The sequence below is a fragment of the Micropterus salmoides genome, unplaced genomic scaffold (assembly GCF_014851395.1).
Source record: "Micropterus salmoides isolate LMB-PRFRI ecotype aquatic unplaced genomic scaffold, ASM1485139v1 Ms_hic_scaffold_9, whole genome shotgun sequence".
NCBI classification, from domain to species: domain Eukaryota; kingdom Metazoa; phylum Chordata; class Actinopteri; order Centrarchiformes; family Centrarchidae; genus Micropterus; species Micropterus salmoides.
In genome coordinates this window covers 5,932,872-5,959,921 of record NW_024044681.1, presented here as the reverse complement: position 1 = coordinate 5,959,921, position 27,050 = coordinate 5,932,872, and the positions used below count along the sequence as shown (strand labels likewise).

Sequence of the window (27,050 nt, the reverse complement as noted above, 5' to 3'; positions counted from 1 at the left end):
TTTGTAACGAAGTAATTAATTATCAGCTGTGTGTCATTATTAACCAACCTACTAGTCAAAGGCTCAGAACATCAGGCACAAGCTGAGTCTAAACTGGTGCACAGCTCCTTCCTGTGCACATAGCTGATTATTATTTTTCAGTTTCCAGAGTCTGAGGGACCAATGAGGGACCATGGAGCTGAGAGGTTAATGAAGCTGATAATGAAATTAGTGATGCAAACTAGTCCTTTTAAGATAATCAGGAAATGTTTCTTTTGGATTTTAATGTGCAAATTAAATGCTTAGTAATTATCCTGTATCAAGATGCATCGATCGAATCGCAGCCCTCTGAATGGAAATGGAATCGCGAGGTGCCCAGACACACATAGACAAACAACCAGTCACACCTAAGGACAATTCAGGGTCACCAATCAACCAATCAGCCTGGTCTTTGGACGGTGGGAGGACGCCGGAGCACCCGGAGAGAAGCCACGCTGACACGGGGAGAACATGCAAACTCCATCCACTCGGCTCTCATCACAGAGTCCAAGTGACGTCTCTTCTGCTCCTTTTGTCCAACCAGTTTAAAACCCAAAGAAGAAAAGCAGCAAATGTTCACCTGTTCAAGATGAAAGCAGCTAGTTTGCTCTGAAAAAAGACTGAAATGATTAATCAATTATCAAAATGGCTGACGATTATTTTTCTTTCTTACTATCATCTGTAATGTTATTTAAATGAACCGTGATTTAAAACTACAGTATCATAAATATTAATTATCATGAATTAAAGTATGAGTCACCATTATTACTTCTTCTGCTACTACTAATAAAGTTAATCATCGGTTATTATGTAGTATTACTGGGATTTTATTGTGTTATAAAATTATAAAACCACATCGGCGCCTCAGAATGATGGAAACATACAATTTACAATTGTTAGAGGGCAGGTTGGGGGAAAAGCAAGTATTTAAATAAATAAATTTGGTTTATATACATTTTTGTGTGCCTTCTGAAAATACATAACAAACTCTGATGAAAGTTATGTTTGTCACATTTTTACTGTTTAAGATATTATACAAATCGAGAGCTTTAGACAAAGACTCCGTTTTCCTGATGTTGCTGATGAGGCTCTTTTCAGCGTGATGTTATCTTCTGCTGCCACCTTGTGCTCCACAAAGTAACAGCAGCTACAACAACACTGATGGACTTCATGACTGTGGTTCTGTGGGAAACTCTGCACATCATCATCACACAAAACAGCAACAGTACCACAAACAGGGTCAGGTATCCACACCGGGCTTCCTACTGGAAACAGCTGAGTTTTACTAATAAAATATGACCTTTTACTATATTTTACTGTATCCCAGTTTACTGTGTGACACCAGATGGACTGATATTCTAGTTCATAGTATATTTACAGCATGCTACACATGGAAATTGGCATATTAAGCATGTTGTGTGTAAAGATGTGATGCTAAAATACATTTTTTATAAGAGCTTATAAAGTTTTGAGTGTTTGCTTTTGCAAAGGACATTTTTTTGTTTGCGTGTAAAGTTTAAATTAAAAGGGCCCTAGTTTCTGAAATTATGTTTAAACTAACAACTGTATTTTATACTGTACACTGATACATAACTATGAAACTGAATGTATTCCTTTGTTTGTTTAAAGTAAGAACAACAATGTGTAAAACACAGTACAAATTCAACAACGAGCGAGCCTGGAGCCTGGAGCCTGGAGCCTGGAGCCAGGAGCCAGGAGCCAGGAGCCAGGAGCCAGGAGCCAGGAGCCTGGAGCCTGGAGCCTGGAGCCTGGAGCCTGGAGCCTGGAGCCTGGAGCCTGGAGCCTGGAGCCAGGAGCCTGGAGCCTGGAGCCTGGAGCCTGGAGCCTGGAGCCTGGAGCCAGGCTCCTGGCTCAGAGTCTGTTAAGCCTGCTTTCTGAAACAGGGCCCTGTTGTTTTGAAACAAGATATTTTCAGTTATTATAAACAGTCACTAAGCGTCCGGCCTGGTTACTCTGGAAACTGCAAACTCTGATTCTTCCGTTAAGAGACTGTCCCCGGGACACGGGGACGTCTGGTCACCCTCAGTTAATATAGAGAAATAATCTGCAGCGATGTTCAGAAAAGGAGCTAAAACATTTTGATTCCAGCTTTCTAAATGTGAATATTTGCCGGTTTCTTGTTGATGTTTTGGTTCCTGCTTGTTGCTCGGACAGAAGCAGCCGTTTGAAACTCACCCCGGGCGTCGTGTTGTCCTTTGACACCGAAGAAGAGAAGAAGAAGAAGAAGCTGAGAGGAAAGTCTCTCTTCAGAGGGGCTAGCTGAAGGTTAGCATCCGCGCTGCTAAGTGCTAGCTTAGCTTAGCCGTTAGCTTCGCGTTAGCCACGTCGGGATTACTCCTGAAAGGCACACTGACAGAATAAAGTCAGTATTCACCTTAAAACCGAGAAAAAGCCGCGATGATGGACACCTGATTTGCGTCGAGTCCCGCCCCCTACTCTGTCTATGATTGGCTAACCCCAACTCTAGCCCCGCCCAAAACTTAATCTTAATCAATCATAACCAGATCCGTTTAGGAGCCAACGAGTAATAACCAATCAGAGGCAGAGTTGTCAAAACTGACAGGAACGAAAAATAACGCCTCGCACGCACACTTGTTGTTGTTGTTGTTGAACCATATGACACCCGCAGTGACGAGAGCTGCCGTAGAGAATCATGGGAAGGAGGTGCTTATAGGAGGACAGCAGTTTCCGTAGTGTAGTGGTTATCACGTTCGCCTCACACGCGAAAGGTCCCCGGTTCGAAACCGGGCGGAAACATGTTTTAGCCAAACCATATATGGAAGTTCAGCTTCCGTCACGTTTGTCTGCAGGTTTTGTAAAACATGATAATTAGTCACCTGACTGTCAGATCCCGTTTGCACATGCGCAACAGGGGTTTGGCTATTCAAAACGAAGAACTTTGTAGATTAGAAAGACAAACAAAATGTTTTTACTACTACTATAAGATATCACGTGTCCAGGCTCCTTGTTGCTGCACCTTCCTCGTTAGTATAGTGGACAGTATCTCCGCCTGTCACGCGGAAGACCGGGGTTCGATTCCCCGACGGGGAGAAACTTTTCTTAGACGAAGTTCAGATTCTGCCACCGTCACATTTAAAGATTACCGATCCAGAGGAGAGCAGCAAGTTAGAGGACTAGAAGCTCCTGAGTTTACTGAACTCAAGACACTTTTCTGTCCTGATTAAAATGATCAGGATGATGTTTCATAATGTTTATTGTTTGTTATTCATGAAACCTGCAGCTACAGCTTACGCCTTGCTTGATTAAGCTCTAAATCAAAAGGGCGTTGACTACATCCAACTGCTTCATCTGTAGAGTTCAATAAATAAATAAATGTATTATTTATCTGTCTGTTAGTCTGTTCTCGGGACTTGAAGTTTAGATGAACTTCTTGTAGTGAAGTGAACTGATTAAAGTTCACTTCACTGGTGATTAAAACCAGAGTATTTATATTATAAAATTCATCTGTATATCATCATCATCAGTATGATGTTTCATAGTTTTTGCTGTTGATGGAACAATCACAAAAAAGTGACAGAACCTGCAGCTGTGGAACTTTTTCTGTCATGCAACAGATCCTGTGCACATGAAGAACCACTGGTCTAAACCCAAGCGCTGCACAGACAAACCAAATATCTGGAAGGGAAATAATGAATAACAGAGACATCAGCTGTAACTCACTCATATTTATCAAATACTAATTAAGAGTTCACCTAAAACTTTCAATAAACAGTCATCTAGAAGCAGGTTTACTGCACTTTATATTTTATTATTCTGCTGCCGTCTGATTAAACAGGAGGATTGTGTCTGTAAATCAAACTACATTTAACTGATTCTTACAAATCTGAGTTTATTATATGTATATATGTATTGGTTCACTGCTTGACATTAATGAAACGAGAGAGTTCAGTTGACGCTTGGAGAACGAGTGTAATATTTTTCCTCTCGGTCTGCAGGTTCTGGTTTAGTTTTGTTCCTGGTTCAGAGAAAACTCATGGTGAGTAATGATCTGATCCAGAATCCAGTTCATCATATGAGTTTGCAAATAAAGGCGGTTTGAGTTGATTTTATGAATTATTTCTGGTAAACATGTGACTCAGAAAAGATATTTTTCACCAAATTCTGTAAATTAAAAACAGAAATAGGGCAACAAGGGGAAACAAGGGGTAAGACCCCCCCACAGTAATTCCAACAACACAAAATCTCTCCCTGAACTAAAAATATCCTGTTTCACCAAAATATTTTATAATTTGTTTTTTTTTTTTTTTCTTGTGTTCAATTTATATATATTTACAGTCAGGGGAGCCTGAAAACAAGTTTGCTTTTTTATATTTAGATTTTTAGTTTCTAAGTAGTAAAATGTTGGGTTAGTATATTTGGGATAAAATGATAAACAACATCAGGCAGGTTTATTTTTATAACAGGTCTATAATCAGCTAGCTAGTTTATTTTATCGGTTATTTACACAAAGTGAATTCTTAAAAAAGCCAATAAACTAATGTTCTGTGTCAGAAAACAGCTAATGAGCTGAGGGGGGGGGTCTGACCTCACTTCTGTGTTGCATAGAGAGAAACATGGAGGTTTAGTGAGAGACATCAGCTGTAGTTAATAAGTGAGGAAGGCAGCTCTGAGTTGAAGCAGTGGGGGCCCTGAAAAGGGCCTTTGTGTTGCTGGTGTAACAGCGGGTTTACTTGGAGCTGGTGTACTTGGTCACGGCCTTGGTGCCTTCAGACACGGCGTGCTTGGCCAGCTCACCGGGCAGCAGCAGGCGGACGGCGGTCTGGATCTCCCTGGAGGTGATGGTGGAGCGCTTGTTGTAGTGAGCCAGACGGGAGGACTCGCCGGCGATGCGCTCAAAGATGTCGCTCACGAACGAGTTCATGATCAGCATGGCCTTGGACGAGATGCCGGTGTCGGGGTGGACCTGCTTCAGGACCTTGTACACGTAGATGGCGTAGCTCTCCTTCCTGGTCTTCCTCTTCTTCTTGCCGGTCTTGGAGACGCTCTTAGAGACGGCTTTCTTTGAGCCCTTCTTCGGAGCCTTAACCGGATCAGGCATCTTCAACTTCTGGAGGAAAAGTCGACGAGTGACCAGCGGAGCGCAGGCTCAACGCTTAAATGAGCTGTATGCAAATGAGACTGCGCTGTCCCTCGTGCAGGATTGGCTGAGATTTAAACGAGACTGAGCATGCGCCACAAACTCATTTTGAAATATTCCGTATCGGCTGCAAACAGCAATTATTTTTATTAATCTGGTTGTTTGGTTTGTAAAAATTCTGAAAATAGTAAGAAATGCCACAAAGCTTCATGTCCAAACCTCAAAAATAACTAAAATAAAGAAAAAGGCAGCAAATTCTCACATGTGAGAAGTTTAAGATGAAAAGTTTAAATATATATAAAATAAATATAGTCAAACAGCCAAACATTTCAGCTCTACTTGTAAAAACTGTTGGGAGGTTTAAATTATAACAAAACTATTAATACCTGAGTAACTATTAATAAAGATCTCAAATAAATGTAGTTTTAACCTCTGATATGAAGTGAGCAGAAGAAAAAGGTGCTCAAGTTACACAATGTGTCCCTGACAGAGTTTGCTGGGCTGTAATTCTAATATTGATCATATCCACACTGTAATTCAGTACTGATACGTTCATACAAGGAGCAAGATGTGAAGTTAGGATATAAGTGGGTTACAATAAAGATATTCCGTAGGTATTTCTAAATAATAGGTACTATTCTGTAGAAACCTACTGAGTCCAACATAATGACCTTTTAGCCAACTCAAAAAATAAACATTTTAATTTACCATTGAATGTTTTGTGAGTAGATGCGTGTGATTAACAGTAAAAGTGGAACATCCCGAGAAGCCAGATTTAACCTGCAGTAAGTGACAGTTTAGTTCAGCAGTTGATAAGATCAGGATTAACTCTTTAAATGAGGTGTGCGGCCCTTAAAAGGGCCTTTGTGTTTCAGCGGGTCTGGACCGGGTCTGGACCGGGTCTAGCCTCCGAAGCCGTACAGGGTGCGGCCCTGCCTCTTCAGAGCGTACACCACGTCCATGGCGGTGACGGTCTTCCTCTTGGCGTGCTCGGTGTAGGTGACGGCGTCGCGGATGACGTTCTCCAGGAAGACCTTGAGCACCCCGCGGGTCTCCTCGTAGATCAGACCGGAGATCCGCTTCACTCCGCCGCGGCGAGCCAGACGGCGGATGGCGGGTTTGGTGATTCCCTGGATGTTATCACGGAGCACTTTCCGGTGACGCTTAGCGCCTCCTTTACCGAGTCCCTTTCCTCCTTTGCCTCTTCCGCTCATCTTTCAGCTTTACTCGTTCAACAAACTGATTAACTTAAAAGGCGACACGCGCTTTTTACATCTTATCTGCGGACGTAGAAGAGGACAGAAGGCGCGAGTTCCGCTGGGCGGTGCCAAACTCAGCTGTCCTGAAGCCCCTCCCTCTCTGGAGAGTCACCCGTTTGGCCCCGCCCACACTGAGCAGCTAGTTTTTGTTGTTTTTATCAGAATCAGCGGCGGCTTGTTTTTTATTTTTCATTTCTGCATCAGCACCTTTTTATAGTCTACTCACAGAAATATTAACCCTTTCGTCATTAAATGGACCAAGTAAACATAATTTAAAGAAATTTCAAAATAAATGTACTTTGTGGTCCGTTGCCTTAAAGCAACACTGTACCAAGATGGAAAAGAGAGTTATTGTTTAAAGTTTGAATAAAAAGTATTAAAATACTCACCAGTTTAAACTTTACATAGGTTTGTTTGTTTGAACGTAACGTTACTGTTACTAAATTTACATTAAAAATCTTTATTTCCAAACTTCAAAAACATGCTGAAAATCAAGACGGAGCTGCCTTCCGTCTTTTTATCCTTTGTGTTTTTGCTGTTTCAGCCACTTCAACAGAAAAGGTCGCCACTCGGTTGTGCTTCAAGCTGTTGTTGACCGCCAGCATAGACGCATCGGACGCGTTGCCAAGGTGATGCGGCCTGAAGTCCACATCATCAGCGCTGACCGCCACAGATTGATTTTTCTGTTTTTTTTCCTATTTAAGATGGGAAAACTTGTATTTGATTGCAGAGCAGAGAAAAACATTCTTGTCCCAAATTTTACTTCAACGGGTCTGCTAGTGTGACCTTATCACATTTCAGTTTGGCCCAGTAACGTTTCTTTTCTTCGACTGGCAGCTAAGGTTATTTACTTGTTCTGGATCGGAAGTTAAGTTTGGGCCAGAGTGACGCACACGCGCAGCACCGTTTGTTTATGTTGTTACCGCTGAAAGCGTCTATATGAATGTGTCTCTAAAGTTCATATAGGCGTAACACAGCTTTTTATAACCTAGCCAAACCGCTAGCCAAGACTCCTGCTGCATAGATAATGAAGGGGAAGGGAAGAGGCGTAACCTCCGGTCAAAGCAGATAGAAGGGGAGAATAAGAGATGTATTCAGTGCTGCCCAAATTAAAAGCCGGTGTTAAATGGCACCAGCGTGGTGCTGAAAGGACTTTGACTCCAGATTTTTCCTTAATTCTCTGAACATTGGCTCTGAAAACATTTCTTTCCACATTGTTTGACTAATATATATAATCTGTATTGTGTAGTCTGTGTCATAGGCTACTTCCTTGTTCATCATGTTTAGCCTACATCACGCTATGTCAAAAAGACATTACATCAAAGAGAACACATTCAGGTGAGATAGGAGTCATTAAAGCTCTGCTGGTTTGAAATAAACAGCATGTGTGTATGTGGCAGGTTTATCAACGCGCGTGTCGGCAGGCCAGGAAGCGTACGTGACGACGAGAAATTCCACACTTTACGATCTGGCTGAGAACAACGAACTGGTGAATATAGACCACAGCGATTCACTGCTTTTCATATTGTTAAAGCTGCACGCAAACCCAGAATATGTATGCGTGTATCTATCGATCACATCCATGATCATAGTCCTGTCTAAAGAAAGGCGTATGTGAGATAGATGTGTTACATTTCTAGGACATTCGTGGCACATCAGTCCCTGTCATGCTTCTAGGAGATGCAGCATATACGCCCTTCTGAGCTGGCTCATGAAGCCTTATCCTGACAACGGCCACCTAACTAACGATCAGGAACACTTCCGCCGCAGCCGAGCTCGCGTGGCTGTGGCGTGCGCTTTTGGTCGACTCAAAGGACGACGGAGATGTCTTCTGAAAAGAATGGATGTTCAACTCTTGCGAGTTCCACATGTTGTAACAGCGTGCTGCATGTTGCACAATCTTTTCAGTGAAATTCATGCAGTGTTTTGATGAAACGTGGATGGATTCAGCCTCCCAGTGACCCCCCAACCCAGAGAGGCTGCTGGACTGACCAGGCTGTTTTCTCAGCAGAGAGGACATCAGTGACTGTCCACATCAGAAGAAGCCGTAAGTTTCCTTTCTGTCGTCAGATCGAAGTAGAGAAGAAGAGTTTGCTTTGGCGGGGGCGGTCTTTATCGGCCTCTGCTGGCGACCCGTACGAGCTACACAGACATGCAGGATATCAACCGACGAGGAAGAGCCACTCGCAGCCCTGTTCTCAAGCTGTGGCCTGTAAAGCAGGGGGGTGCTTTTGATCATATGTACTGACTGTTTTTAAATCAATATTTCAATGTTTTGGAAGTTTTGTGTTATTTGGAACGTGGCTGTGTGGAGAGAAATAATGTTTTGAAGAAAACTCCCAATAAAAGTGAACATAGAAACAGTAAATATGGCCAAAACATTCGCCTGCTATATTTTTGAAAGATTGTGTAATAACTGTTGTATATAAGTTTCTTTTCAGCAGATTTACAGTTACAGCTGTTTTCCAGGTGCATTAGAATCTACCTCATGATAGTTTATTGCATTAAAATAGAGCTTTTTTTACCAGGCGAGGAGGAAAATATCAGATTTTTTCTGTATTGCATCTCCATGTAGTCAGTAATGGTGAAATGAACATGTTAATGTACAGTGGATTTATATTCCTCAGCTTCTGACCTTTCAAAGGAGACCAGGATTATGCATCCAGGCCTGATGGTTGATGTTACTGATTTAGGTTTGTTATTTTAGGCGTTTTCCTGGAAATAGGTGGCAGAGACCGTGTTTTGTTCAGTCCATTTTCACTTGCAAACTGAACAAAGTTACATTGTTAAACGGATTATGTGTGCAAATTAATAGCAGTACAATTAAACTACTGGCTAACTTACTTACACTGAATAGATAAATGCTGGATAGCAAACCTTTATTTTAAAACCATCTATTCTCTGAATGCTGAATTCTCATCTAAAGTTCAAAACAGCTGCAAATGTGCCATTAAATATAAAATATTTCAAATATTAAAGAACAGCAACTATTAAAACTGCAAGTCAGAAAATATACAACATTTAAATCAACCTCGTCCTGAGATACGTTTGACTATAAATGCAGACATTCTCTTCCTCCTGAGGCTTTGGGTCGCGTTGAGAAGGTGGAGGGTTATGTACTGACACTGGGCTTCAAACTGCCCCAGAAGTGTGAGGAAGGACTGTTCGGTGCCCTGATCTCGGGAAGGAGGCTGCTGGGAAAGCGTGGGGGACTAGGTGTTTGGCGCAGGGTCCACGGTGCATGTACGGATGCAGAAAAGGACGTTGGGTCTGAGGTGTGGGAAAGTGTTGCTGATGGTGCTGTGAAGTTTGGGCTTGTGTGGTTATAGACTGCAGTAACGTTCCAACACAGCTGTCTCACGCTCATGTGCTGCTGGTTACTGCTGATGTTCACTGTCAGCTGTAGAGACAGACGCCTTTGCAAACTTTAGGCTCTAACGAACGCCAGGTTCAGGTTAGGGAGCCCTGAAGAAGGCTCTGGCGATGTGGAGAAGAACAAGGCCCGCGTCAAGACCGCCATCAAGAGCCTGGTGGTGAAGGGGACTCTGGTCCAGACCAAGGGGACCGGGGCCTCGGGCTCCTTCAAGATCAACAAGAAGGCGGTGAAGAAAGCCGCTCCTAAAGCCAAGAAGACCCCCGTGAAGAAGGCCGCCAAGCCCAAAGTGAAGAAGGCCGCAGCCAAGAAGAAGTGAGCTGCTTCAAGACCAACGACAGGCTCTTTTAAGAGCCACCACATCTTCCTCCAAGAGCCCGTTCACACTCACTAACAGCACATGATGCAGCGATCGTTATATTAGGATTTAAGAGGATGGAAAAAACAGTAATATAAAGTCATTTTAAATTTTCTAATAAATGAACACTGGAGATCAGACAGCCCAACATCTAATTCCTGTTTTATTTATTCATTTACTAGAGACAGTTTCTACTTGTGTTGCTGTAGGAGGTGATATAAGACACAAGACTGGACTTCATTCAGCAACAAACAAGCTCTGAATGTGAGAGACTGATGCGCAGCAAGTTGTCACCAACATTTAGTCAGACAATAAAGAACATTTCTAATAATTCAGATGATTATTTTGAGGGCGCAGCGGATAAGATGATGCCTTTGGGACCCGGGTTCAATCCCCCACTGTGACACGTCCACCGATGTGTCCCTGAGCGAGACACTTAACCCCTCGTTGCTCCAGAGGCGACCTGACGTTTACAGCAGCTGAGTCACTTTGAATAAAGGCGTCAGCTAAATGAATAAATGTAATGTATAGATATACATATACCTATATATGTATATCTATATAGATATACATATATAGATATGTACGCTTGTGTTTTTTTTCCTGACAAATGTCAAAATGTAGCATTTTATTAGAACAACAATAGATGCAGTTTGTGGTATTTCTGTTCTGCCCTTTAATAATTGTACACTCGTACGTCACAGGAAACACCAAAACAGTAAAAGTGAGTTTCTCTTAACCGTTTTTAAACTTAATCAGGCAACATTATTCTTCATCTTTGTTATTAACCCTTTCATCATCAATTTTCACACCAACCTTTGTCCCTTTATTGCATTTAATCTTTCATGATCTCACAGAAACTTCTCTGGAGAGTTAAAGGAGTCAGTTGAAGCTGGTTTTTAGTCTCCAATGATTTTACTCCTTTGTGTTCTGCAAGTAGCTCTAATATAAGGTCACTTTGAAGAAAACAAGAAGGTTGTTGGATCTAAAATATGGAGCTTTAGGACTTGAAGAACAGGTTGTTTAATCATGAAAGTCAGAGCAGGAAGTGCCTTCAGTTTGAGATGTGTGGCTCTTAAAAGAGCCGTTGTGTTTGTGGTTGTTGTTGTTTACTTCTTGGCGGGCTTCTCGGTCTTCTTGGGCAGCAGGACCGCCTGGATGTTGGGCAGCACGCCGCCCTGAGCGATGGTGACTCCGCCCAGCAGCTTGTTGAGCTCCTCGTCGTTGCGGACGGCCAGCTGCAGGTGACGGGGGATGATCCTGGTCTTCTTGTTGTCGCGGGCGGCGTTTCCGGCCAGCTCCAGGATCTCAGCGGTCAGGTACTCCAGCACCGCCGCCAGGTACACGGGGGCTCCGGCACCGACGCGCTGGGCGTAGTTTCCTTTACGCAGCAGTCTGTGGACACGACCGACGGGGAACTGCAGCCCGGCGCGGGAGGAGCGGGTCTTGGCCTTTGCTCTGGCTTTGCCTCCGGTTTTACCTCTTCCAGACATCGTTAGATCTTTCTAGAGTAGAGACTCAAAGAAAATGTGGCCCCGGCAGCCAAAACCCTCCTTTATATGTCCGCGCAGCGCGCGGGTCGGTTCTTCCTGCAGAGGGCGGCCCGATCTGCGTTTAGGCGGAAAGTTTGAACGGATTTTCCGCCAATAAGCGGCGGAGATTCAGGCGGTGGGTCGCTCCTCTAGGCGGTGCTGAGCTCCAGCAGGGGCCCCTCACCAATCAGGAGCCGGAGGTCTGAAGCAGCGTCACCGCTTCGCAGCCGGTCCCGCAGTTTAAGAGCAGCGCGGCTCCTCTCTTCACTACACTTTGCTCCTGTTGAGAGAAACGACACTGAAATGGCCAGAACCAAGCAGACCGCGCGTAAATCCACCGGAGGAAAAGCTCCCAGGAAGCAGCTGGCCACCAAGGCTGCCCGTAAGAGCGCCCCGGCCACCGGCGGAGTGAAGAAGCCCCACCGCTACAGGCCCGGTACCGTGGCTCTCCGAGAGATCCGCCGCTACCAGAAGTCCACCGAGCTGCTGATCCGCAAGCTGCCCTTCCAGCGCCTGGTGAGGGAGATCGCTCAGGACTTCAAGACCGACCTGCGCTTCCAGAGCTCCGCCGTCATGGCTCTGCAGGAGGCCAGCGAGGCTTACCTGGTCGGCCTCTTCGAGGACACCAACCTGTGCGCCATCCACGCCAAGAGGGTCACCATCATGCCCAAAGACATCCAGCTGGCCCGACGCATCCGCGGAGAGAGGGCTTAAACCCCCCCCACACCTCTTTACACCACAACGGCTCTTTTAAGAGCCTCCTCACTAAAGCTCAAGAGCTCCTTCCTCTGATCATGAGAACAATCATATATTACAGTTCAATCAAACACTGATGATCACATCACAGCAAGAAAATGGGTCTTCTTCACATCAGGCTGCTTACAATATTGGAAACTTCTTGTTTTGAACAAATGATTTGCTTCATTTTCAAGATTTCTCTTAGAATCAAAGTGTTAAAGTAATAACTGGCTACTACAAGTTAATTAAATATAAAAACTGAACAAACTGTATTAGAGGACTCCTGAAAGAGAGAACACGACTAATAAACTACATTTTTACTGCATCAAACTGAAACCAATAATTGTTCTGATTTAGTGAGAATCCAGCTTCCTGTCCGACCTGCAGAAGGGCCCCTGATGAAAGCTTCAGTGGGGGAGACCGGGTACAGGTGTAACAACACCAGGAGCAACACCTTTTTGTAGTACACTCCAAAAAGAGACGTGTTAAAAACAACACGTGCAGAATTTAAACACATGTACTGAGTGTGTTCAGGGACAAGACGCACAGTGTCGAGATGTGGAAACTTTTTTAACACAAGTTGTGTCGGGTCATTTAACGCACCGAAAACTGCAAACAAACGTGTAACACAAGTAAATGTTGTTGCCAGGAACTAATGGAGAGAAAGATATGTGAAATATCGACAGGCTGCAGAATACATGAGCACAACAAAATGTTTCCTCTCAACTCGACGCGTTCGTATAACAAAAAGTTTACCTGAGCTTTTGATTTGGGATGCAATAAAAAATCCAATAAATAGCAAAAGCATGCGATGATTTAGATGACTACATCCTAACGGTAGCGTTACAGTACATGGGAAGTGTTTCCAGCATCAGTTACAACCGCTGGGCTGCTAATAGTGCAAAGACATTTTAAATACATGTACAATAAAACCTTTAGAATCTGATCTTTAAATTTTCAGTTAAATTCACTGGAGAAGTTACATTTGTCTGAAGGCAAATTAGTGGATTCATTACACGTTCAAAGACAACAAGGACCATCTGCCTTCCTGAGAACTAAACAATCCTCGGGTTTAAAGTTCATCTGTAGTGATTGTCATTATGCATCAGACAGCTGGATCATTTCAAATTCTTTACTTTTTTTATAGCACAGGCACAAAAATGCTCATCAGAGTTCTTTACTGTCTTACAGATATTAGAAAGGATTCAGCACCAGTTATTTCTCCTTTGTCGTCTACTTTAAGTGGCAGAACAGTTCTGTAAGTCTGGCCGAGTGACCAAGAGTGTTGGCAACATCATCATAGGTTGATCTCAGATTGTTGCATTTATAACTCTCGTTTTCTCAGAAAGAGGGTCACCTAACTCGAAGCTATACGTTTGCTGAACTTGACGTTTGTAACTCAGTGTTTTAGAAATATTTCTGAAGTTTCCAACAACATGAGCACGTCTTTTTTTTATGGATTCAAATCTCATTCATGCACCGCAGCTGAGAAATGGGTCCAAACACAACCTGCAAGAGGCACCACGTTAGTGATGCAGTTTGTTTTACTGCATTTTCACAAGTTCTCAACTCGAGGATTGCATTTGGCTTATTTTTCACATTTCCATAGTCGAAACTGGAAATCCTTTGATTCAGCAGTTCTAGGGTCAAAAGATTTTCTCCAAAGGGGCTGCGCCCTCAAGGATATCGTGCATAATGTCAACGCATGTGTTCTCTGTAACATGAAAGTACGTCAGCTCATTCAAACAAGAGTCCTCTTTAATCCCAGTTGAGCTTGGATCATGAAGTCCGAGTCGCTGCTGGTAATTTCCTCTGGTGCGCTTCTCAACTTCATCTTCATCGTAAACTGTTTTGTCAACCATGCAAAAGTGACAGAACTTGTCTCTGCATATCCACATGGGGAATGGATGGCTAAACTGTCTGCAGTCAAGACACAGGGACGCGCTACAGTAAACTTTTAAACTCCTTCTGCATGATTGCTGCTGATTATTAACATGTTAACATTATTAGCATTAACTGATCAAGTAGGCCATTTTTCCTGCACAAGGATTTAATGAAACAGCTGTTTTGTCCAACTGGAATTCATTTTATTCTAGTGGTACAGTGTACTATTACATAAAATGACAATAGCCTATATAATTTATATATTAACATACTAACAGAATGCTATTAGATTAAAACTGAACTTTTTATCTAACGTCATTATAATAATCTAACTACTAATACACCGATTTGAACTAGTTTCTCCTCCTTGTTGTAGAAAGAGCCTCAGCAGTGAAGAGATGCCAGTTTGTTCTCTTTCAGAGAGCGACACGTTCCCCTCGTTCTGATTTACTAAAGTTATTGTGACACTGTTCGGTAGTCTGGTTTCCATCAGGTGTGCGTTGTTTTGAATTCTGAATCCATCGCTGGTTCAAAAACTACACAAGCACCAATCCCAGTAAAGTTTTTTGTGATGACTGATCAGTATTTTAAAAGCTGTTTCCAGCGTCTCAAATTCTCAAAACATCTGTCTCAATATTTTAAAAAACTTTAACAGAATATTAAGGCGGATGCCGAGTGTGCAGATACAAGGGTCTTCACTTCCTTCCTTCCTTGCTTCTTACTCTGAAGGTAAAGTTTTTGCATTTGTTCACTCCTGAATAAACATTCTCACGTGCTGAGATACGTTGACACTTGTTTTACTCGTCCTTGCTTTCTTGCAGTGTCTATGACCAAGAAATATTTGTTTTGCCTTCACAAGATCAAATGTTTCTGAAAAGTATTTGTTCATTTTGAAAGGTGCGTCTACAGCTTTAAACACGTTTAGCATTTTCAAACTCGCTCATCAATGACTGGACAGACTTTCTACAGTTCTCTCAAGCACTTCTCGTTACAGCCATTAGAGTTGTATTTGATGAAGAACACAAATTGGTTTTTCTTGCGTATGTGCAGTGTTGTGACCAGGTTTATAATCGTTAACAAAAACTAGGTGTGAAAAAACATTAACTGAAATAAAATGAAAGCGTTTAAAAAAGAACAATAGCTGAAACTATAGTGGCAGTTTGCAAATCTAACTAAAATAAACTAATATTAGTGTAAATGCATTTAATTGTTTAGTTGTTCAGTCTGAAAGAAAGCAAACATATGATTAGGAACTAAACTCACACGTCCATCTCAAGGAAATAAGCAAAGATAAAGATTTAAGTTTCTCATAAAGTAAAGAGTAAATCAAACTTCTCTTATCAGAACTGCCGCCCCATGTGGAGGTGAAAGGGAGTGCAGTCCTTAAATGAAGCGTGACCAGGTGAACTCTCTCAGGTGAGGAGGAATGAAAGGTGACAGCAGGAGCCAATCAGTGATGAGAAAGAAAGGAAAGGAAGTGAGGTAGGTGAAAGAAAGTGAATAAAAATGGAGTTAAATTGGGGTTATTTACTACACTGAGCATTTTAAAAAATAAAACTGAAACTAGCAAACCTTTTAAGTTGGGTAAACTCAACAAAGATTTAACAATGAGCTGATAGTGAGGGTCACGTTCAGGAACACAGAGTTACTGCTGAACTTTGAGTTATTATGTTGCATTTATTTGATTTTGTACAATTGTATTATAAACCTATTCAAACCCCACCGGCCGAGCAGCCGACCCCTACTTGGGTCTTTCCGACTAACATGACCCCTAACGTTACATGAGCGTGCTCCCTAAAAGCTCTCCGAACAGCTGTTCACCACCTGCTCGCTCCGGCCTGAGCTCACTCAGCTCTCCTGGGTAAAAAGCATTTTTCAATGAGTGTATTTTAGTTTGTTTTGATCAATTTTCCTGTGTGTTCCTGAACGCATCACCTACACCGGGTTTCCGTAGTGTAGTGGTTATCACGTTCGCCTCACACGCGAAAGGTCCCCGGTTCGAAACCGGGCGGAAACATTGTTGACTTTTCGCTTCCGCTCCACACACAACTTCATCATCGTTCTCCAGCAGGTCAACAAACAAACAGCGCCACCTTGTGGTCTAAACTGCAGCTGACTGAAGGGAAACTCTGAAAACACATTATGTGTCGAGGCCCTCAGAAACGCTCCTCGCTCTATAGTGGACAATATCTCCGCCTGTCACGCGGACGACCGGAGTTCAATTCCCCGACGAGGTGAACATTTCCTCGACTGAACGAGGAAAAGTCTCAGATCTGATCAAAAACGCAACACGAACCTCCATCACATCTGAGGTCTACAACATTTAATTCGACCCTTGACCCTCTTCTGACAACAGAATCTAAGTCGAGAGTAACAAGAAAGACAGAAGAGTTGTTGTTGGCGTCCTTATTGCTCAGGATCCTGCAGTTATTGTTGTAAAGTCCTTTTCTTTATGAAGAACAGACATTCAAAGCTGTTAGAAAGTCAGAGCAGCCTTCTGATTACAGCTGCTGTACTTATTGTTGAGGATCCTGCAGTTGTTGTACGAGTCCTTGCTTTATGATACATAAACTTAAAATATGACCGACATTCAAAATCCTCTGAATGCAAAACGATGACATTCAGAGCAGCCGCTGTACCAAACGTTGCTTTGCTTTAAGATCATCGTCAGTGCGTTCATTACGGGGAACTTCCTGAGCATTCACGTCTGTTCCTGTGGATATTTTTCACCAAATTCTGTAAATTAAAAACGGAAGTACGGTAACAAGGGGTAAAAAGGGGTAAGACCCCCCCCACACAGTAATTCTAACAAAAACACAAAATCTGTCCCTGAACTAAAAATATCCTGTTTCATCAAAATATTTTTAATAATTAGGTATAATTTTTTGTGTGTTCTATTTATATATATCTGTATGTTTACAGTCAGGGGAGCCTGAAGTTCTCTTAGAAAGATTTTTATAGTTTTCTGTTAAAGTAGTAAAATGCTGGATTAGTATATTTGGGATAAAAATGCCAAAATAACATTTATAATTCTGCTTTTAACCAGCTAGCTGTAGTTTATTTTATCTGTAATTTACACCATGGGGGGGGGGGGGGAAATGTAATATAAACTGTGGCTGTTTATTTTACTTTATTGCCTAAAACTTGGCCTTCTTAAAAACAGAAACCCCAATAAACTAATGTTCTGTCAGAAAACAGCCAATGAGCTGAGGGGGGGGGTCTGACCTCACTTCTGTGTTGCATAGAGAGGAACATGGAGGTTTAGTGAGAGACATCAGCTGTAGTTAATAAGTGAGGAAGGCAGCTCTGAGTTGAAGCAGTGGGGGCCCTGAAAAGGGCCTTTGTGTTGCTGGTGTAACAGCGGGTTTACTTGGAGCTGGTGTACTTGGTCACGGCCTTGGTGCCTTCAGACACGGCGTGCTTGGCCAGCTCACCGGGCAGCAGCAGGCGGACGGCGGTCTGGATCTCCCTGGAGGTGATGGTGGAGCGCTTGTTGTAGTGAGCCAGACGGGAGGACTCGCCGGCGATGCGCTCAAAGATGTCGCTCACGAACGAGTTCATGATCAGCATGGCCTTGGACGAGATGCCGGTGTCGGGGTGGACCTGCTTCAGGACCTTGTACACGTAGATGGCGTAGCTCTCCTTCCTGGTCTTCCTCTTCTTCTTCTTGCCGGTCTTGGAGACGCTCTTAGAGACGGCTTTCTTTGAGCCCTTCTTCGGAGCCTTAACCGGATCAGGCATCTTCAACTTCTGGAGGAAAAGTCGACGAGTGACCAGCGGAGCGCAGGCTCAACGCTTAAATGAGCTGTATGCAAATGAGACTGCGCTGTCCCTCGTGCAGGATTGGCTGAGATTTAAACGAGACTGAGCATGCGCGATCCCAGAAACCGTTAAAGCCAGACGTCAAACAGGTTTTTTTCAGGCTGACAGGAAACGGACAGAGATGAAAATTTTATTATTATTTTCTAATATGCAAATGAGGCATTTCCTCATTCAATATGCGCTGATTTGCATAAAAGTCAGATTGGTTGTCGGTTTTACTGTGATAATTTACCAAATGTCCAAACATTTACAGAACAGTTTATCTAAATAAACATAAATATATACCCTGTTTCCACATACAGATAAAATGATAAAAGATATTTAAAGCTCAGTGTGTAAACTGGTCTAACGATTCGACATCCAGGACACACGTCAGGTTTATCACATGAACATTATGGACTAACATTGTGCTCTAGAAACCAAACTTTCCATCCATAAATGATTCAATATGGAGTTTTAAAAAGAGCAGTCCAACTTTTACATGGAAAATGAAAAACAAATATTTAATTTCTCCATGTGAGGTTGATGCACTTCGTATTAAAAAGACAAATTATAATGTTTAAATATATTATTCAAGATTGTTTTATAAAAGTCTGGTAATATCCTAATACTTGTAAAATAATCTGAAAATTGACAGATTGAAGCAGAATCATCATTTTGTTCCTTAAACTTTCCTCTGAGAGAAGTGAAGAAAGACGCGAAGGTCAAACAACAAATATAACACAGATTCAACAGGGTATTAATGAAATATTCAGATGCTTTCATTAAGTAAAAGCATCTGCAGCTGATGATTCTGTTCATTCTGGATCAACCTGCTGATTATTTCCTCCATCACTGTTTGGTTTGTAAAGATTCTGCCGTCACAGTTACCCAGAGCCCAAAGTGACGCCTTCACAGCGCTCGTTAGGTCCAAAGATGAAAGTTACTAAAAATAAAGTAAAATTAATCAATTAAAAAGCAGCAAATCTTCACGTGAGAAACTGAATCATCAAATGTTTTTTAACTAGCTGCAATTTATTTTCATCAATCAGTTTGAAGATGTTGATCACATGTGTAAAAACAACAACAGCAGAAGTTTGGGGTCAAATCATTTGAGATTAATCTTCTGATTGAAGATTCATGAAGTTTACAGGTAACATGAGAGTGAAATTAAAGTTCTCCACTTTGTAATAAAGAATAAAATGCACTCACCCTGACATTTAGACCAGTAACTTACTGTATTTATAACCTGGCGAGTACGTGCGTTGCTGAACTCTGCCTGTTCATAGATGTTGTTCGTACTCTACATCTTTGCATTTGCTCTCCATTCTAACTGTGTCCAACGTTTATATTCTGGATAATATCAGTGACTCCGCTGGTCATATTGTAAAATACAGCATTACTGCACTCACCTGTAAAAACACTATTTCTGCACATGCGGTTAGATGCCGACTACATTTCATTACCTCTGGACTCTGCATGACAATATGTTGATTCCAGTCTGTGGCACTAAATGAAGAAGTGACTGGGAACCAGGGCCCAGTTGTTCAAAGAGTTTAATCTGGATCCGAACGATCTGGATTTGGAGATCCCGTGTTTTGCTGTCCAGGATCACGTAACCCTTCTTACCTTTGTGCCGGTTTTTCAAAGCAACACTGGATTGGATACAAGCTTTCCAGGATGACCACATCTGGATTTCCAGAGCTCTAAACGGGACCACAGATCAGAACGTAGGCCGTTAATTTATATAGAGACCAACAGGCGGAACAGCCGGCGTGGGGACTTTAATTTGAAGAGCCAGGAAACGCACAATAAAACAAGACCAACATTTCCTTCAGTTATCAATGTCTTTAAACAGCCAGAGCCACAACAAAGTGTGTCACAGATAGACTGTGGAGAATCTGAGCCTGTGCTGTTCAACAGTTAAAATAAAGCTCGCTCAGAGTTCAGAGAGCAGCTTGTAGCTTCCAGGAGGCTGATCTCAGACTGAGGGACTGACTGGACCTGCAGGAAGGGAAGCAGATGTTACAAACTGCTTCTGAATGGTTCACCTCCCATCATCCTGCTTTTGTAAGTATCGTTCAGTGAGAAGTGACCGTTGACATTAAATTATTTTAGTTTGATATTGAAGCTGTTTGGGGGATTATTTATTTTATTCCAGCCTTCTGTTCAGGATAATCCAGATGTTTTCCAGTCCTACTGAAAAGTTTTGAACAACACAAACTGAAGGTTTGGATCCAGATCAACACCAGGACTGGATCAGGTGACCTGATCCGATTTCAGAATCCATTTCTTCTTTTGAACAACCCCATTTCCAGATTTGATCCAATCCGACAGCCAAAATCCGATCAGATTATTTTTACAGAAGGCTGGATTTCAGGAACAAAATGTCATTAAACCTGAAATTTTCCAAATAATACAACATTTTTATCATCTAGTAGACTGTAGCTGATTTTTGTATTTTGAACAGTATTTTACTGTAATGGGTGCAGTAAAATACTGTGTATATACTTTACAGTAGATTACTGTAAACAGCAAAGGATTATGGGAAAATACTTCCTCCCTACTGTAATTCTTCTCTACTGTAAATCAGTTTACAGTAATAAACCTGCCCGCGAAATAATGACCAATGGGAGGGGTTATATTTTTTATTGGAAGTGGCGGTAAAAGGACAAAGGAGCTGTTGCAAAGAGGAGCACAAGAGCTCAACATCCACTTTAACAGCAAGACCTATAAACCAACTTCCACAGCATTATAGAAGATTTAAGACATTTCAAGAAGGATGGATCAGCACTGAGAAAGGTGTGCAGCTTGAGACTGATGCTCTGAACTCTAAAAACAGAGTGGATAGAAGTGGAGGAGGTGTGGCAGCGTACGTGGAGGAAAGAGGGAATTATAAGGTGGTGGAGAGCATGACAGCAGCTGGTCATGAGCTGCTGGAACGGATGACAGTAGAAATCTGGATGGAAAGGACAAAAAACATTGTTGTGAGCTGAATATACAGAACTTCTGGATGAAAGAGCCAAATATTTATGGAAAAAAAAGATTCTGTTCATATGTGGAGATTAAAACATCGAGCTATTAAATCTTAAAAAGCATCAAATGACAGTAATTATAGGAAACCTGAGGATATTAGTCATCTGAAATCCAAAAGAGGAAGAACTGCAGAAAACAGAAATGCATTTAAGAAAGAATTACTGAAACTGAAGTGGAAAATAGTTTCTGAGGAAGATGATACTGACAAAGCTTCCAATGGATTTCTAAAGATTTTTACATCCCTGTGTGACAGAAACTGTAAAACAATCCAGTGACAGACTGAAGCAAACAAATAGTCCGTGGATCACTGAGGGTTTAATAAATGCCTGCAGAAAGAAAAACAGACTTTATAGACTTTTCATTAAGTCTCGTCCCCCAGAAACAGGAAATAAAGAGAAAAAGTAGAAGAATATTAAAGAAAGTTTACTATAATAAAATATTAGAGAAGAATAAAAATAATATGAACGGTTTCTGGAATATTCTAAATAGTTTTATTAGAAATGGAACTAAAACTAAAAATACAAGTTACCTGGAATATTAGATTGAAAATGAGGAGATAATAAATAAGCTGTGGTAAATGGTTTCAACAGATTCTGGCAGAAATAATAAAGCATCCAGAAACAACAGAAGGGTGGAGGCTGATCTCTGGGATAGAAATCTAGCTCTGTTTTCCTTGGAGCAGTGGAAAGAAACGAGATAACAGATGCTGGAAGAAAGAGTGGAAGGACGGGAATATCACGGACATGATTCTAATAGTTAGTGAAGAAGTTGCAGAACCATTTCCTGTTTAATGTTCTCTGTTGATTCTAATTTCTGTTTCATGATGTTCAATGCGAGAGACAGCATCAAACGAAAGGCAGTTTTTCTCTTCTGTAAGAGCCAGAAACACCCAAGAGACAAGAGACTCACGATTTTGGTCCAATCAAGGGGGTGATCAAGTTTAATTTACTTATCGTTCTGCAGGTACAGCCGTCCTCCTCCGAGACTTCAGTATGGTATTTAATGACTGGTTAGACCATGACCATCACTAGAACCCTGCAGCTCTCTGTCAGACCCGTGGCACTTTATACACCCCAACTTAAAATCCTCTCTTGGTTTAAGCCTGATGGTTCAGTCAAATCAAGGATTGACTTTTGGTTGATCTCTGACAGTGTAAAAGACTTATTATCTTCTGCTCCTCTATCCAACCACTGCTTCATCAGTCTCACCTTAGAACCAGTAATAATCACAAACGAAACGAGGGTCACTGGAAACTCAGTGCCAGCCTGTTACAGTCCCAAACGCATCGCCAAGGGCTTCAAGACATAATTTATGAAACTGCTCAAGACTCCAACCTTCTATCTTCTAGCTCTAAATGGGATTATTTAAAAATCAGAATAAGAAACTTTTCACTCTCTTTTTCCAAATCCAATATTATCCAAATTAGATAATATGTATACAAGAAAAGCAAATGGAGCCTTCACACATATTTTCAAATGGTCTTGAAAAGCTTTTCCTCAAATAATAAGTGACACTCGATCAGGATTTAAGTAATACACAATAACATTCGGCTTGAATATGAGCATGTAAAGGCTTTATTCTCTTTATTTTTAAGGCTCTGGAACTCTGTGTTTTTATAAGGACACCAACAGCTCAGCATCTCTCAGGTGGCACCACGCCTCGCTTCACTATCCACAGAGCTATAAAACAAGGCTGCAACGTCTCACTCTTCAGAACTGCAGCTGAAAGGCTGTCAATCCTCATCAAAAACTCAGATATTGAGCAGTTAATCAGAATCAGCTTTATTAACACACTCGGGTATACATATAACCAAAGATACTAAAATGGATGAATGTAAATCAAGATTAGACAGATGGTTAAATAGAGATCTTCCTCTGTTTGGTCGCATTTATAACCAAAATGGAAAGCCTTTCCTGATGCATTCACCCAGCCTGCTCTGTGCCAAAACCATCTATACATTAAACTTTGATTACATCTGGAAAAGAAAACCCTGACATCTGAAGTAGAAGCTTCTGGTATTGTGTCTCCAGGGAATTGTTTAAAAAATTGCAGGTATTGATTTTCCTTTACGCTGTGACTTTGATGTTCCAAAACTTTCTAAAATTGTCTGGATTGGCAGATTTATTCTCTTTAAAAATAAGTCTGTTTTTCATGGAAAACATTTACTAGACAACTATGGAAATGTTTTATCTTATCTTTCATTTCTAGTGCAATCGTAAACATTACGATGTGGTCGTCCAAAGCGTCCCACCTGTCCTTTAAACTACCTCATATGTTCAACCCCCCTCTCCTTCCTGATCTCTTCCCTCTGACTTCATACCCAGTGCAACACACCCCAAATGCTGCTTCTCTGAAGAAACTATGTAATGACATATATCCTTCAAGAGAACTCCTCTCACGTAGATTTAACTTGGCTCCATGTATGTTCTGAGATGAGGACACGTCTGTTCTTCTTTTCACAGTTACACATTCTGGAGTCACGTACGATTGGCTGGAGCCTCTTCTCCAGTCTCACTTTCACTACAGATAACATTTGGAATTATAAAGAAGGACAAAAACTATGATCTGCTTTTAAACACTTTAATTATCTTTTTATAAATTTTTCATCCACAAATGTAAATGTATAAAAACAGCCTCTATTTATGTCTTCAACAAGTCCCTGTTGTTCATGAAGAAGAAAACAGCAAACGAACGCCTTAATTTTATTGATGCCTTAAAATTAACTGAAGCCCCTTAAATGTTGTTTTATTACTGTTTCTTTATCCTCTGTTATTTTATGTATTACCTATTATCATTTTTCATTATCATAATTTAACTTTAATTTATTTTCTTCTCCCTAAAGTTGCTTTTGTCGTCCTGTTAGCACTGACACTTTTCTACACAGATTGTTGTAAATTTTACACCTAAATAAAGAAATAAAAAAATAAGAAACAGATTTGACAGAGGAACGCGCCTCAAGGTCAGAGAGTTTGTGAGGGGGACTCTGGGACTGGGCCATCCATTACACTTCTTTAATAATGTAAATATTGTACATATCCACACTCATTTATATTTTATATTTATTACCTTATATTTCTATATTTCTATATCTAACTTCTTTCTATTATTATTTCTATTCCTTTATGCCTTGATGTGCAATGTGTGCAACTGTAACACAGGAAGTCAGTACCGCGACTCAGCCACAAGATGGAGCCACCGCCTCAGTGATGAAGAGGAGCCCGGTGGTTTTTCTGCCTCAGGTGAACAGAGCAGCTGCTGCTGTGTCACTTCAACTGGATTTTTTATTAGGTAAATTAATTTTAAAAAGCTTCGATTCAGAAACAAAACGAATGTTTCCGCCCGGTTTCGAACCGGGGACCTTTCGCGTGTGAGGCGAACGTGATAACCACTACACTACGGAAACTACCACGAAGGAGCATTGGGGAAGAAGAGATTAGATCCTTCACCTCTTCATCACTGTTTATACCGGAACACTGACATGTTACATTGTGTTTTAATGTGAAGGTTAAATGTTTCAAACCGGATGTGCGTTAATAACACCGCAATTTAGCGCAGCTAAAAGTTTAAACTGTCAAACACAAACCGAAAACACTCGTCCTATAAAGAGTCTGTAGTTCTGCAGGAAGATGATGATAATATTTATATATTTCGCTAAAAGCAGCGTTAGAATCAGTTTCCGTAGTGTAGTGGTTATCACGTTCGCCTAACACGCGAAAGGTCCCCGGTTCGAGACCGGGCGGAAACACGTTTTAGTTCCTTCTGGGACAAACCACATATGGAAGTTCAGCTTCCGTCACGTTTGTCTGCAGGCTGCAGCTGGACCCAGTCCGTCCTGAGAGCCAGCCGTTAGCTTAGCATCAGTGCAGGTGCTGCGGGTTTTGTGTTTCTTTTCTGTCGCACTTTGCTTGTTAGCAAGCGGGAAGCTTCCGGTCTACAATATGAAGCGAATGCGAAGTCCCTGAAACCTGCATTCTATTGAAAATCCAGCAGGGGGCGACTCTTCTGGTTGCAAAAAGAAGTCCGGCTCCATTAGAAATAACGGGAAAATGTTTCTACTCAGCTGAATAATTACCCCAGTAAACATTTTCCTGATGAGTTTATGGTCTCAGTCGCTAGTTTCAAGTCTTCTTCAACACAAAATGATGTTCATTTAGTAAATTATGCAGAGTATGTTTCAGGGCGGGGTTATCTCTGATTGACAAGTCGTTACCATGGTGACCTGTCAATCAGGATAGAGTGACTTGTACCCTCAGCGCTGTGTAAATTTAACCAGTGCCGTTGAAAAAGCTTATTAGGAGTCGGCTGTTCACTTTCTCTGGTGAGTAAATTTAGTTTTAAGCCTGTCGTTCGCTGGACAAAGTTATCAGCCCTGTTAAAATGACAGTTAACTTGAGTTACAGTTGCACCTAGCTAAGCAAGCAAGCTAGCTAGCTACGCACACGGCCATTAGCTTCGCCGTATCGTCACTTCCGGGCACTTCCTGGTTGCAAAAACTCGACATGGCGGCACTCTATCGGCCAAACTCGAGGATTCAAAACGGCAGTCCACAAACCAACGGGTGACATCACGATGACTACGTCCACTTCTTATATACAGTCTATGCTTGTTAGTAGTAAGGTGGAGCCGTGCAGCTAGCCCCGTGCTAACGTTAGCTGGCTGCCCTGCCTTAACTCACTACTGCTTTTAGAAACAAATCTCTCCACATTTACTTTGTACCGTTACATCATTTCTGGCTAAAATCAACACTTTGACAAAATACCGCCACAGAGGATGGTAATATCGATCGTTAGCTGGTGAAGTAATGTGGAAAGCTGTAGTCTTTAGCATCGGATAATGTTAGCAACTGCTCGGCATTAGCGGACGAGCTAACGTTATTTTAACTTCAACCTTTTATACATGAAATCACGGTCAATATAATTTGGCTTTCAATCATCATCATCTTCTTTACCTTATATATTTTAAATTTATTGACATTAGTTTGTAAAAATCCATTTTCACTTTGATATTAAAGAGTTTTTTGGCCGTTTTTTGGTTTCAGTGTTGTTGCTGTGTTCAGAATCAGTAGGCAAGACGCTCGGGAGCGATTTCTTCACAGAGGAAGCAGCGTACAGGTCGTCAGAGGGAACCAAGAAAGCTGGCATGTGGTTAATTTTTACCTGAGGTTACAACCCGTTCACACATAGGCAAAAATAAGTAAGTCTTTTCATTAAAAACTACATTTAACTCTATTTAATATTTCTTTCAGTCCGTGCTCAGACTTGCTGTCAAACTTTGTTTCTGCCCGGTTTCGAACCGACGGTCTCCCACACAAAGAAGCACAGTAGGGGAACAGTGGAGCTTAACTTGTTCCCTTCATTCTCTATGGCAGGTCTTATCACTACGGATGTAATATATTCTTGGCCACAAGTGGGATTTTGGTGGCGCTGTTTCCCCGTTTTAGGTAAAAGTAAGGAGACCGTAGTACTTGTGTACTTTTACTGCTGATACTTTAACTACATGAAGCTGAGGATACTTGTGTACTTTTACTGCTGATACTTTAACTACATGAAGCTGAGGATACTTGTGTACTTTTACTGCTGATACTTTAACTACATGAAGCTGAGGATACTTGTGTACTTTTACTGCTGATACTTTAACTACATGAAGCTGAGGATACTTGTGTACTTTTACTGCTGATACTTTAACTACATGAAGCTGAGAATACTTGTGTATTTTTACTGCTGATACTTTAACTACATGAAGCTGAGAATACTTGTGTACTTTTACTGCTGATACTTTAACTACATGAAGCTGAGAGTACTTGTGTATTTTTACTGCTGATAATTTAACTACATGAAGCTGAGAGTACTTGTGTACTTTTACTGCTGATACTTTAACTACATGAAGCTGAGAATACTTGTGTACTTTTACTGCTGATACTTTAACTACATGA

At 41.6% G+C, this 27,050-nt stretch overlaps 5 protein-coding genes and 4 non-coding genes across 9 annotated transcripts; 4 read left to right on the top strand and 5 right to left on the bottom strand.

The window, feature by feature from the left end:
* The first annotated feature begins 2,723 nt into the window (after positions 1-2,723).
* Positions 2,724-2,796, top strand: trnav-cac. Its single transcript has one exon. It is a non-coding gene; the product is annotated as a tRNA-Val (tRNA).
* A 1,496-nt stretch (positions 2,797-4,292) lies between these two features.
* On the bottom strand, positions 4,293-5,130 carry LOC119895772 (histone H2B 1/2-like). Its single transcript, XM_038709075.1, has one exon. It carries the CDS (start codon positions 5,096-5,098, stop codon positions 4,727-4,729), a length of 372 nt encoding a protein of 123 aa, XP_038565003.1. The 5' UTR covers positions 5,099-5,130; the 3' UTR covers positions 4,293-4,726.
* Positions 5,131-5,822: 692 nt separating this feature from the next.
* Positions 5,823-6,380, bottom strand: LOC119895771 (histone H4). The gene has a single exon (XM_038709074.1). It carries the CDS (start codon positions 6,349-6,351, stop codon positions 6,040-6,042), a length of 312 nt encoding a protein of 103 aa, XP_038565002.1. The 5' UTR covers positions 6,352-6,380; the 3' UTR covers positions 5,823-6,039.
* Positions 6,381-10,830: 4,450 nt separating this feature from the next.
* LOC119895770 (histone H2A-like) lies at positions 10,831-11,655 on the bottom strand. Its single transcript, XM_038709073.1, has one exon. The coding sequence runs from the start codon at positions 11,618-11,620 to the stop codon at positions 11,237-11,239; it is 384 nt and encodes a 127-aa protein (XP_038565001.1). The 5' UTR covers positions 11,621-11,655; the 3' UTR covers positions 10,831-11,236.
* Positions 11,656-11,939: 284 nt separating this feature from the next.
* Positions 11,940-12,722, top strand: LOC119895769 (histone H3). Its single transcript, XM_038709072.1, has one exon. It carries the CDS (start codon positions 11,963-11,965, stop codon positions 12,371-12,373), a length of 411 nt encoding a protein of 136 aa, XP_038565000.1. The 5' UTR covers positions 11,940-11,962; the 3' UTR covers positions 12,374-12,722.
* A 3,503-nt stretch (positions 12,723-16,225) lies between these two features.
* On the top strand, positions 16,226-16,298 carry trnav-cac. The gene has a single exon. It is a non-coding gene; the product is annotated as a tRNA-Val (tRNA).
* Positions 16,299-17,489: 1,191 nt separating this feature from the next.
* Positions 17,490-18,054, bottom strand: LOC119894757 (histone H2B 1/2-like). The gene has a single exon (XM_038707423.1). The coding sequence runs from the start codon at positions 18,020-18,022 to the stop codon at positions 17,648-17,650; it is 375 nt and encodes a 124-aa protein (XP_038563351.1). The 5' UTR covers positions 18,023-18,054; the 3' UTR covers positions 17,490-17,647.
* A 6,394-nt stretch (positions 18,055-24,448) lies between these two features.
* Positions 24,449-24,521, bottom strand: trnav-cac. Its single transcript has one exon. It is a non-coding gene; the product is annotated as a tRNA-Val (tRNA).
* A 269-nt stretch (positions 24,522-24,790) lies between these two features.
* On the top strand, positions 24,791-24,863 carry trnav-aac. Its single transcript has one exon. It is a non-coding gene; the product is annotated as a tRNA-Val (tRNA).
* The last annotated feature ends 2,187 nt before the right edge of the window (positions 24,864-27,050 follow it).